The sequence below is a fragment of the Echiichthys vipera genome, assembly GCF_963691815.1.
Source record: "Echiichthys vipera genome assembly, chromosome: 21".
In the NCBI taxonomy this organism is placed as follows: domain Eukaryota; kingdom Metazoa; phylum Chordata; class Actinopteri; order Perciformes; family Trachinidae; genus Echiichthys; species Echiichthys vipera.
Genome location: NC_139846.1, coordinates 20,283,193 through 20,296,561, shown reverse-complemented (window position 1 = coordinate 20,296,561; position 13,369 = coordinate 20,283,193). Strand labels below are relative to the sequence as shown.

Below are 13,369 nucleotides of genomic sequence, written 5' to 3'. Positions count from 1 at the left end.
GTAAAATTGTTTCGGCTCACATGCGCTGTCTGTGGCGAAACACGTCGCCGACAGAGAGGACTACACAGGGAGAGAGGGCGAGAGAGCGAGCGCACCGGCCGGTTATATACATGCCTATAAATAACCAGCCAATCAGCGGCGAGACGCTGCGAGTCAAACGCGCCAATGAAAAAGGAGAAGGAACCAAATTGAGTCAGAGCCCGGCCGCGATTGGCTGACTGTGATATCATTTCCAAGCCCTCACGCTGCCCGCCGCCGATTGGCTGACACCGTGCGAGCGTAATCCTGCCGCGAGGGAGGGGAGGAGAGGGGGGGGCGGGCATCGAGGTTTGAATAGGGAAGTTTGCAGAGCGCAGTTGTTCCCCATCCAGTTCAGTGCAGTGTTTGCAAACACCTTGAGCACAAGCGAGAGAAGGAGAAGGAGAAGAAGGGGGGCACTGACGGACCATCGGCTGTTACTGCTGCTGAAAACAAGCGCTTCTTCGCTTGCATCGCAGGGGACCGCTCTTATTCTTCCACCGGGTGTTTTTCTTTTTCTAACACACTTAACTGCAGCTTTATAGGCTTTTTTTTTTTTTTAAACAAGCTCTGGACAGGAAAAAAAATGGATGTTCTACCCATGTGCAGCATCTTTCAGGAACTTCAAATAGTTCACGACACGGGCTATTTCTCAGCCTTACCGTCACTGGAGGAGTACTGGCAGCAGGTGAATATGTCTATCTAATATAAAAAGTCTGCTTTAAAGTCGCTGTTTTTGCGCTCGTGTGGCAAAGCGGAACTGGTCACAGCGCGGCGTTTTAGTGCGCACGAGAAGTTATGATAAATAAATAAAAACATCCCGTCACAGCGTTTGTAAACACAGGTGCCCCGGTGTTCAGACGGGGTCCGTGCATTCACCTGACGTGCCGGTCCACGATCGGTTCGGTTGTGAAGTTTCTGGCACGCTGAAGTGGATCAGTGTGTCAGTCTGACAGCTGGAGTCCAGGCACCGCTGCGCCAGGATGAGTGGGGACAGCGTGCTGGGGCTATTTTTTTTTTTTTTTTTTTTTACTGCTCTGCTATATTCCGACTTCTCCTTTGAGCGGCTGCTTTTTAGTGTAGGAGGAAGTGGGTTTCAAATCAGTCAGCAGTTCATTTAAAATCAGATGTGGCGCGTTGGTTGGCCCGGGATGTAGATCACGAGGAAATGATGGAGTGCTGTTGATGGAGTTTGTTTTGACAGTTTCAGAACCTACACTATGAAGTGTCAATGTGATACAACTACATGTTAACGATTTTTGAACAACGACCACACTCTTTCTACTCCACATCATTCATTCCCCCTTTTGTTTTGTTTTTTCTTGCATCATGCTTTGATTTGAATGTGCTCCACAACATGACGATATCAAATGTCAGCCATGGCCAAGTTCTGTTCGCGTAGGCACTAGCACAGCTGGGAAATATTGTGTAAGGCTGCATGTAGGGGCCTGGAGGAAATGTTTATTCCTGCATCTGCCTCGCCTCCTCTCCCCTCCCCTGAGCACCTTCTAATAAATGGCCCTTTGGCTTTTTCAACTTAAATGCCCTCTGAAGTCCACGGCGTGTCTTTGGCGAGCCCGGGCTCGAGTGGCTGACACTGAGGAAGGATGTGATTGCATGTCAGAGGTTCGCATTAAGAAAAGCAGCTGAATGGCTCGTGTTAGAGGAGGAGGAGGAGGAGGGAGTTGAGCGGCTTCCTTAAAAGGACTCTAGATTCGTTCAATGAGTCATTGGAGGGCTGAAATGACAATGCACGTTTAGTGTCGGGCAGCACTCAGGTGCAGGAGAGTTGCAGTTCAGGGGGATGACAGTTTGTGTAAATCACATGGCACTGAGCTGAGGTGGCTGCTGCATGTTGTGACGTTTGGCACGAGGCTGAGGTTTGAGCTCAGCCAAGTGAAACTGAATTTAGGATCATGAATTGCTTCTTTTCTTTTTTTACTTTCATTATGAATCAATCTGCTGATTGTTTTATCTCAATCATTTAAGCCCAACATGATGCACTTAGTTTGCTTGTTTCATCTGACAAACAGTCCAAAACCCCAAAACATATTTCATTGAACATCATGTATGACTCATTCGTGTATCTGAGAAGCTGCAACCAGCAGATATTTGGCTATTTTTGCTTGACAAATGACTGAAATGATACATTTTCTTTCAGTGCAATAATCTGCACTGCTGTAATGTCTAAGCCTGATTGTTACTGTGATGATAAGTACAATAAAGAGTGCAGTCACAGCTCCAGTTTCCTGGGTAATGCTTCCTGCTGTAAGCACTTTACAAATATTACGCCACATTTTGCCGTATGTGCACATGCATGATTTAAAAGGATTTCCCACACTGAAGCTTTTTTGCTGGTGTGAATGAAGCTTCTGTCTTAGGGGCTGCTGTTGTAAGTCATTTGTCCTCACTCTATCTTCTCATTCCACCAGACATGCTTGGAGTTGGAGCGCTACCTGCAGAGCGAGCCTTATGTCTCCACATCAGACCTCAAGTTCGACAGCCAGGAGGACCTCTGGAGCAAGTTGATCTTGGCCTGCGGGGACAAGGCCAAAGCCGAGTCCGACCCAAAGCTGCCCCCGGCCCACGAGGAGGACAATCAGGACAGCCAAATCTTGGACACCAACAGTGTGAATTCTGACGCCAGCAGCGAAGCTTCAGACAGTTCTGAGGAGCTCTCGCCCACACACAGCTTTACCTCCAACCCTCTGGGCTCTGTCTTGGTTGGCTCTGGACCTTTTAGCCCCTCCATCATAAGCACTCCCCCGTCCTCTCCGGAGGCCGGCGGCGTGACCAACGGCTGGGTCGCCACACATGGCGAGTTGCACTTGCCGGTCAAAATCAGGAGTGGCGGCGTGGCAAAGAGTACGGAAAAAACGGGACTCACCTGCGGGGAAGCGTCTTCGGACGGCAGGAGGCGAGTACACAGGTGTCACTTCAACGGGTGTCGCAAGGTTTACACGAAGAGCTCCCACCTAAAAGCACACCAGCGCACTCATACAGGTGAGTTTGCTATCAGAGCTCAGGTGGCCTGTATATTGACCACGTGAGATGTGTGTGTGTGTGTGTGTACAAAGAAAGGGCTAGAGGGGCTTCTTTGCTGTTTTCAAGCATTCATAGAGTTTCAAACTTTTCATTGGGTAAATGGCGGAAGTACTTTTAATTCAGTCTTCCACCGTAATGGCATTGTCCATCCATTGTGTAATGTAATTAAAGATCCACATTGCATGATGTCCTCAGCTGGAGCACTGTGAGTATTAGCTCTGCATGGCTGGATACCTAAACTGTGACCTAATCTATCTGGAATGTGACTGACTGAGAGAGGGAGAGAGAGGGAGGGAGGGAGGGAGCAGGGGGGAGGGGTTGCACATGGGAGATAAAAGGACTTGAAAACAGATTGAGTTTCACCATGGGAAAGGGGTGAATGGGCGGGGAGCCAGGGGGCACAGGCTTTGAATGGTCATTTGAGTGTTTCTTATTTTTTCATCAGCATGGGAAAATGCATGTGTGGCTTATTCTACATTTCATATATTCCACATATTCAGCTGCACAGCATCGCTCCGGGCATTCTTAGCTTGTTTAAGGTTGAAGAGGGAAAAAAAAACAAAAACAGCTAGTGATCCAACAGGTTCAGTGGAATCTGCGTTTCAAGTGACTTGTCAACACTTATGTCATCTGGCCCGACCCCGGGGCTGATTGATCTGAACGCATTTGAATTACAAGTGAAGCAGAGTCGACCGATCACAGCCCGGGCGGGAAGAAAACATTCCTCTTGAGCTCAATGAATCACCTCCTTTTGTTTGTCCCGCAGGTGAGAAACCTTACAGGTGTTCATGGGAGGGCTGCGAGTGGCGTTTTGCACGAAGCGACGAGTTGACCAGACACTTCAGGAAGCACACCGGGGCAAAGCCATTTAAATGCAGTCACTGTGACAGGTAAGCCACGCCGTTTATCAGTGAGTAACGTCACCAGGCTTTTGATAAGCCTCTGCCCCTATTTCACACAGATCTGAAGCATGCACTCGTGACGTGCATTTCTGTTGACGTGATCTACTTATGTTGCGTCATCCAATGATGCATGTGTTGAAAGATGGAAAACACTGATGCATTTCACTCAGGTAGCAAAACATTAGAGCTAGGCCAATAAATCAACCAATATTGGCTTATTGCAGATATATTGCATCGGTGTAAATGTCAGCCGAGGAGGAGCAAGAAATTGCAGTCCAGAAATGCTAAACTAGGTTTGGGCTGATTCAAAAACAGTGTCTCTGTTACACATTTTGCCCTCCAAGGAACACGTACAAGCTCTCCCAAATATCCGTATCAATATGGTTTTGATGATATACAGTGGAGAGAACAAAGTATTAATACAAGCAGTTTTTTATTAAATAACAAGACACTTCAGCAAAAACCTGAAAAAAAAAATCTGAGCAGTACAGCAACCATTGTCAGAAGAAATTATTTAAACTATGTTTTCTTAGGGCTATAGGATTCAAAATGAACAGGAAGTGTAGAGGCCCTTGCTTTGAATGACTTCAGCACATCTGCGCCCACAGGACATCACTAGTTTGTCACACTGCTCTGGTTTGATCTTGGTCCATTCTTCTTCAGTCTCTTCCACAGTTCAGTAACTGTAGTGGGTTTCTTAGCTTTTACTTTGTCACCGAGGGTTTTCTCTATGGGGTTAAGATCTGGACTCTGGGCTGGCCATTTCATTGTTTCAATATCCTTAGCTTCAAGGAACTGTGTAACCCAGTTTGCAGTGTGGCAGGGGACATTGTCTTGTATGAAAATTGCAGCTGATTGGGAGACAATTGCAGTGAAGGTATCGCATGTTGCCCAAGGAGGTTCACATAAACATTTGCATTCACCCTGCCATGTAGCTGTACAAGAGGCCCAACTCCTGCTGCAGAAAACATCCTCCAAACCATGACACTTCCTCCTCCAGATTTAACTGACTTTGGGCCCAGTCTTTCCCCCGTCCTTCGCTGAACATAAAGTTTCCCATCAGACACAAATAAATTGAACATACTCTCATCATTGTAGTGCACTCTGGACCAGTTCTCCTCGGTCTATACAAAAGGCTCCTCAGCAAAGGCAAATCTGGCCTTTTCATTCTTTCTGCTGATGAGGTTTGGTCACTGCAGAGTGGGCTTTCAGTCCAAATTGTCTTAAACGATGACACACTGCGTGCAGAGACAGCTCCTTGTCCTGTTTAGCACTGAACTGGCAAGCAACTCCAGCTGCAGTGTTGAACCGATTCTCCATTGAGTCTTTGGATCATCCTGTCCTCTCGTGCACTTGTTTTACATGGATGACCGGCCTTTTTGAGGGACTTAAAGGAATCTGTGTCTTTGTACAGTTTCAATAATCTTGAAATCACAGACTTGGACCTCCCAACCTCTCTCTGATGGCTGAGAGGGTCGTCCCTTTGGCATTCATCTGGACAACCTGCTTTCACAGGGGTTCGGTCACCTTGCTGCAGCTTAGCTTGTCATCTTGCAAAGTAACAAGGAGAGCTGCCAGATAAATAGGGTGTGTCTAACAACAAACCATGTGTCACCAATAACTGGGAGGAATCTGAAAGTGTTCTCTAGTTTTGCTCACTGCTTTTTTCACAAAATAAAGGTTTTTGTTGATGCGCCTTGGTTATTTAAAAAATAATGCTAGTACAGCAGATATTGTATCAAATCATTGACAGTAAAAAACAACAGTATTTCAGAATAAATCAAGTATTTATAACTTGTTCTCTTATTTTGATCTCCAGTGTATATCATCATTTTATAGCCCTACCTCACAGCATTACAAAGCATGTGATCTTTTGGCCAAATCACTCATAAATTCTTGTCTTTTTAAAGCATTACAATTGAAACCACCGTAGTACAAACCTTCCTACAAAACTGTTTCCATTCATCCCTCAAAGCGTGCTCACCAGCAGTCCACCTTTGCATTGTTATTGACTTCCCTCTTCCCTCCCCTCTGTCCCCAGATGTTTCTCCAGGTCTGACCATCTGGCTCTTCACATGAAGAGGCACGTCTAGAGCAGGGCGAGCTCCAACCAAGCAACGCAGCGAAGGGGAAAGGTTTTTTTTTTTTTTACGGAAAAAAAACAAAACAAAAACAAATGCCGTCTCCCGACCAGTCTCTTGGTTGAACTGTCCCAGAGCAGAGTGGCGGGAGTGTGTTCCAGCCAAAGCATGCTGTTTTGCACCATACTGAAACCCAGTGCCTCCGGGACCTCTCTTTGGAGAAAAAGGCGCTCTGAAGGTTGTCTGTTGCAACAAAAGGACAAAATCATGGATGGGGAAGATTTTTGATTGAGAAGGACTTACAACACACACACAAAAAAAGACAAAAAAAAAGATAAAAGACACACAAACAAAGAGTGAATGATTTGTATGTATGGTGCATGATGTTTTGGGGGACATCTCCCGGACAGCAGATACACTGGTACTTTACAAAACCGTCTGAGGTAAGCATGTGTGCACTGTGAATGTCTGAGATTGGCTGACCGGCCCCCCTGGGAAGAGTTTTTTTTTGGGAGATGGATTGATGGATGGTGCGGGGCTGGTACCAATGTTGCTGTGGACTGAATGGGTTTCTGGGGGGAAACATTCCATTTGTGTTTCCCCGGTGGCAGTGTGAGGATTGGGCAGGATGGAAGTTCCTGCCTGTCTGTCTGTCTGGCACCCAGACTGGGGGGGTTCTCCGAAGCTTTTTGAGGCCTTGGGTTTGACTTAAGAGAAGGTGGACGTGTCCCCCTTCTGGTCAGTGACCCAGGGACCAAAACTCCCCTCTAGTCACTGTATGACAGGAGCTTTTTTTGGTGTTTTTGGTGCAGCTACTAAATGTGCAATGTGTTATGTAGCCTGGTTTATTATTTTTTTTACAAGCTACAAAGCTCATTTGTAGTCCAATTGTATAAGCTGTGTGCTTAGAGGTATAACACAACTATACTATAACTTCAGTATCATAGACAGGTGTTGCATGGTTCTAGGGTTTGTTTCATTTCATGTTTCCACTGTAATCAGGACTGCAAATAGTTTCAATAAAAGTGCAGCTAAAGTGCGGACGGTTAAATGTTACAATATTGTACATAAAGCCTTGATGATTTCCTCTTTTTTATTTTTCATCTCTTCCATTCTGGTTTTTCATCTGGCTGGAGAGTTCACCACTGCTTACTCATTTTCTCATTCATCCTATGCCTTGAGGAGTAATTTTGATTTTTGTACTTTCTTTTCTATCTAATAATGCACTGTTGACCTTAATGGTGCCTTATGCAAGTGACTCAGCCCTGTGGTAGCGGGGGTTTTGCTCCCAGGGGAAGTCACATTTGTTGTATGGGTGATTTGACAAGCTTGATCAAGGCTCAATTACACATTCACTTGCAACTCTGTGTTTAATGACAGTTGTCCGCATCTATTCTGACGGTTAATTGTGTTGTTAAAATGTTAATGTTCAGAAAAGCACCTTTTCTCAGTCGTCTCTGGAGTCTGAGCACCAGTTTTGTTCGTTCGATTAAGTCAGAACATGTAAATAAGACAAATGCTGTATGTTTAGAGCACTTAAATTCATTTATTAAAGACGTTAACTACTGTGTAGTATGTACTCGAGTCCATCACACACAGCTCTAAGGTACAAAACAAGCAGACTAGGTAAACAAATGGGGAGTTTTATGTATAGTTCACTCAGTGAGGATCCCAATTCGCTGTATCCCTCCCCACCATCACCTACACCATCGTCTCCTCCCTGTCCCTCCCCTCTGTCCCTCCATCACTGCAAGTGGGACTGAAGAAAAAGCTAAAGATTTATTGTAATTAACAGGCTGCAGTCCGACAGGCCTCGCCTTGTACTGCCTCTCAGTAATGAATTGCTAAAGGCTTTGTTGGCATGGAATCTGTCACAGACTGCTGACTGTGTAGGTTGGTTATTGACCTGTCTGGGGAGCGTTGTTTTAGCCAAGCTGCAACAGTATTATCAAAACCACAGGAGGGGGCAGGGGGAGATAAAGATCGAGCGTTGACGGTGCACATGGGGGAAAAAAACACCCATTACAGTATCTCCCTTAAAGGTGGATCTGTGTTTGTTAGATTGGAGGTGGAGGGGTCTCGATCGTTGTAATTGTAGGGCTCACACTTATTACTGTTTCAGGATAAAGTGATCTGTGCCACCCACTCCAGATCAGCGACCTCGCTGTAGCAATTCGATGCTGCAGCAAGTCGCACCGTGGCATGCTACAACTTATGGATTTCAGATCAGCGGGTGAAAGAGACAGGATGAGTACAAACTTGAAAGTGCTTGCTGCGATAGATTTGGGAGTGCTGGCAGTGCCTTTTGTGGGCAAAAGAGAGGAACATCCATTCTGTGGAAGCGGCAGCCAATACCGTTCAATTGAGCCTTGATTAAGCCCAATGTTTGCTCACATCTTTTAAGCTTTTCATCATCGCCTTCATCCCACTGCCCAAACTTCTTCTGTCACATGCACACACACACACAAATACACATAAACACACACAGACACACACACACAGCTCTTTGTTCTCAACTGAATCTTTGTATAAAAAGAAAAAAAAAAGAACTTTTGTAAAATTGTTATGTTTATGCTTTATGAAATTTTTATTTGAAATTGTTTTGCAAAATTGTTATATTTCTGTATGAATGTATTTTTTATTGGAATAATAAGAAATTCTTATCTGACTTTGGCTTGCTTCCTTTGTCTCATGTGTTACATTCTCCTCAGTTATGCTTATTTATTGTGAAAGCTGTTTGGTTTTTGGTTTTTGCCAGTGGGAGGTTTGCAGCTTGCTCAGGATGAATGGCTACATTTCTGCCCGTGCTCTGCAGTAATATGGACACAAGTAGATCGGGGTCAGGGTGTGAGCACCCGGGGCAGGTATCTGACATTTAGAATTTGTCACTGAAGAAGTGAATAAGAAAACTTTTTTACTAAGGTCCCATATTAAGCTCATCTGCAGGTTCATGCACGTTTACATGCTTCTAATGTTCAAAAACCACATTATTTTTCTTATACAGTCTGAATATACATGTATTCACTCTTCACCTGTCTCTTTAACCCCCCCCCCCCCCTCCCCCCCCTCCTGAAAAAGCCCCGTCTGCTCTGATTGGTCAGCATTTACAGGTCTTCAGCATCTGCTCTCTCTGCGTCTGTGCTCCGTCATTCCAAAGGGTTTATGACTAACAGCACTGTAGCTGCACCTTCTACCTATGAACAGTATAGTACAGTTGTGACATCACAGCGGTACAGAAGTCCTGACGGCTCGTTTAAGAACACAGTTTCTGAATACAGGCTGTGTGCATTTCTCTATGGATTGACAGATTGATACTTTCACAGTATTTATATGGCACCTTGAGCTCACTTTTTACAATATGGGATCTTTAAACTGTCACCTGCTAAAAGCTCCAGGTGGCCTCCCCTCTTCCTGGCTTGTAAATACCAGCATGAAAACATCTCTCCCGAGTGAGCAAATTATATCTTTGCAGAAACAGGTTGCTAAACACAGAAACCCGACGCACTGAGCTCCCAGTGGCAAACACTCAGACTTTTTTTTTTTCCCCAAACACCCCCTAGAAAAGTTTCTGTAAAATCTCACTGCAGTGGTTTCAGTTTTAAAAGCCACTGACTGCTCGCTCCTTGGAGCAAGCTCGCTCTCATCAAAGCAGTATAAATAATTTATCTCCATCTCTTAGAGCCCATGGCATTTAATTAGAGAGCAGCTTTTATACATTTGTTAGATAATTACTCTATTTGACACAGATAATGATACAAAACAGCAGTGGATAAACCAAAGAGCTGAGTTTATGTCGCAAACTAACAAGAAAATATGATTTTTAAAAAAACAACAGCCGCCTTCTTCTCTGCTCCCCTGCTTATGGTGATGACCTAGAATGGGCAGGCAACTTATTAGCTCCTCTGATTTCCAGTAAAAGCCCTGTGGTTTATAAATGATGCTTTGCCTGCAGTTGGTAATTAAGCTCGCTTTGGAGATCCTCCCAGCTTTGGAGTGGCAATGGGTGTTGTTTTTGCCTCAAATGCTGCAGCTCCTTGATCTCTAAAAACTGCTTACCCACTTGATTTCTCAACTTCAGTTCTACCTATGATGCATAATGCATGGCTGAAGAGCAACACAACCAGCAAAGAAGAGCTCTGAGTCCAAACCACACACTTGACCTGCACACAGAAAAAAAATCTGGAGGCTCAGATTCTTATTTTTAACCTATTAAATGAGTCAAGCACATGTTGCATTTAATTTCCATGCAGCTGACTCACATCCTCACGATATAAGTGGAACATCCTCCTGTGAAGTGGACCATCATGCATAAAGTTTCTCGTAAACGTAGCACTAAGGTTGCATATTTGCTTTGATGTGTCCAGACTCAGAATCATCCATATGCTTTCCCACATTGATACTGTAACACGGTCTAAGCCCCAAAGGATTATGGGAAACAATTCATCATTTTTTAGATGTGACACATCCTAGCTTAATGTCTCAGGGGAGTGCATAAGATCTAGGGTTGTGTCCCCTGGCAATGTCACGCTTTGGGCAAGTTTATTCATCGGCTAACCAGTGATGGAAAGTAACCAAAAGTAGGTACTGCACTTACAATTAACATGTACAATTTACACGTAGTTGTACGTAACTTCATACTTCTACTACTACTTCTACTATTTATCAAAAATCCATGGTTATTTTTCAGATCAAGATTTTACATTATAGACAAAATCTTATGATAAGCTCATAAAATACTAGTGAGCAGTGATTTTTCCTTTTCACAGTCTCATTGAAACAACTTTGGGAACTAAAGAGGTCAAATTATTCACTATTTCAGAAATGGCACAGGTTAGGGAAAAAAAGTGTCAAAATGAATACAAAATTGGTGTAGCAGAGTTCTTTCTTTACTCTCCCATTAAACATCCTTTGAGTACCTTTGGAGCGGCCAAACCCCTACGTTGGGAACCACTTGACTAAACTTCTGAACTGTATATGTTAAGATTTAGCCTCGCATGACCATCCTCCATTGTATTTTACTCGCAGATCTGCTGGTGATGTGCAGCCAGGGGTGAAAGTAGTTTTTATTTCTGTCCGGTACTATCATATTGACCAATAATGCGCATAGTGTGCGGCAGGCGCGTTGCTAGCTAGTGAAAAGAACTGGGGCTGTAGCCCAGAAGCTAGAGTCCCATTCCGACGGGGACACCAGACACCAGCAGCAGAATGAGAGATTTGAACAGCCTCCAGCCTCAGAAACACTGTCATGCACCGACCTGGTGTCAAGTGGACCGGGTTGAGTCCACTGCAGGTCTCCTGAAACTGTGCAGACCAGAAGACATCACTGCTCCGACGGATGTTTTCTCTCCTGACCGGTGTTTAGGTTTAACAAGGGACCTGTTAACATGCCACTTTCAGCTGAAAGCGTTTGCGGTTGGCGTAGTGACGGCAGATGTTAATAATAAGAAGAGAATGCATAGCTGTCCTTGTGAATGCCTCTATGTTTAGTTTTTCATTACCATGTTAAACATAACGTCGCCTACCTGATTAGTCTTTATAGTTTTGTTTGAGTGAATGTGTCCGTCACATTTTGTACTCTGCTTGTTGTTATGGTAAACACTAATAACTTCCATCTCTAATTAGTTAGAGATAACATTAAAATTCAACTTTTTTGCACCAATTCCATATAAAATGATGTATTAGTCACAGGCATTTATTTTCAGCACAACCAGTACTTAGTAATATTAATATTTTAGGTACATTTTCCTGTTTTAATGTACTTTTACTTTTAGTTTATAATCATTAAGATTTTCATGAAATCAAACCCTATCTTTAATACTATTTATGGTCTGAATTTTACCTGCAATAGCAATTCAATGTATTTAGATTCAGTTGTTACCTCTTTGTAGAATAGCTTTTATTGGCTAAGTCCGCCAGACCCGCTCTTGATTCCTATTGCCTACCAAAGCATGCGTGTTTCATAGGAAACGATGCATGCCTGCAATCAGTCCAGTCTAATTTGATTTCACACACACTTTGGAGGAAACTTGATCCCAATTAGGAACCACTGGACTCAACTACCTAACTGCATACTAAGTAGTTCAAAGTAGCTCCACCTTGAGCAGCTACAACAGTAAAATTCTGCTTACATACTGACGCATAAGTATTAACAATCTAATAATGTTATCTATAAAAATATATATTAGTAGCAGGTGCTATTTTACTTTTGATGCTGTGAGTATATTTTACTGCCAATACTTACTTTTATGAATGCAGGAGAGCTGTACTCATACGAGGTTTTTTTTTAAATTGTAGTATAGCTACTTTACTTGATCAAAGTTTATGAGTACCTCTTTCACTGATGACAGCAAGGTTGAATTAAATGCCAGTTAACTGTCCCAGTCGGGCTCCCAGACTCCAAAGGGCTGCAAAGCCTTGTAGTAATTTGAATAAATGCAAATTTTTCCGGAAAATACACCATCTTATATCAGCTGAAATGAAGAGATCCTATTCTTGTTGGGCAATAATCCCAACAAAGGCATTATTCATTACAGAAAATATAATTCAGGTATATACAGTATGCACAGTGTATTTTAAAGGCATGTACATTTTCATGTGATGTACTGAGCTGGTGACATTGAAGAAGAATGGGCTGTCCTGTGTCCACGCCAGTCGTATCAGTGAATCTAAATGAACATGACTATCTCTCGCTACATAATTGCAAAGGGATTACTATTTTATCATTCCCTTTCAAGCGGAAGGCCTTCCAATTGTGGATAGTAAAATAAATCATTACCCAAAATTGCTGTGAAATAACAGACGTGCTGCAGCAGTGAGAGATGTCCTCGCCCGAGTCTCATACACCCTCACAGAGGAAAATGGACTGTGATGGAGGCACACAGAGAGTTAAATGAGGGGAAGTAATAAGGAAAGAGGAGGTTATCAGGCTGTGAGCTCGCTCCATTCAGCCAACCAGACTGCAAGTCATCACATATGCAGACTTTACTCTGAAAGCTCCAGAGTCAGGGCTTTCTCTCCCTCCCTCTCCTCTTCTTTCAGCCTCTCTTTCTATTAATGGAGTCTATTAGGACTTGGCTTGTATGGGAAATAGGACTGAAATCAGAGGTCAATGACCCTCCTTTATGTTCCTGGCTTGCCAGCACCACAACCACAGTCGACACCACGGTGCCATAATCACCATCACCATCCCCATCATCATCACCATCATCGATGCTATCTGCCTCTCCTACGTTTACAGCCCCATTTCAATCCTCACCGTAACTGTATCATCAAAAACATGTGTATCATCAGTAATATTGTTATTCCGCTATCCTAATAATACTC

At 43.7% G+C, this 13,369-nt stretch overlaps 1 protein-coding gene across 1 annotated transcript; it reads left to right on the top strand.

The window, feature by feature from the left end:
• The first annotated feature begins 371 nt into the window (after nt 1-371).
• klf6a (Kruppel like factor 6a) lies at nt 372-8,715 on the top strand. Its single transcript, XM_083935937.1, has 4 exons — nt 372-706; nt 2,451-3,021; nt 3,830-3,953; nt 6,007-8,715. Exons 1-4 carry the CDS (start codon nt 605-607, stop codon nt 6,056-6,058), a joined length of 849 nt encoding a protein of 282 aa, XP_083792063.1. The 5' UTR covers nt 372-604; the 3' UTR covers nt 6,059-8,715.
• The last annotated feature ends 4,654 nt before the right edge of the window (nt 8,716-13,369 follow it).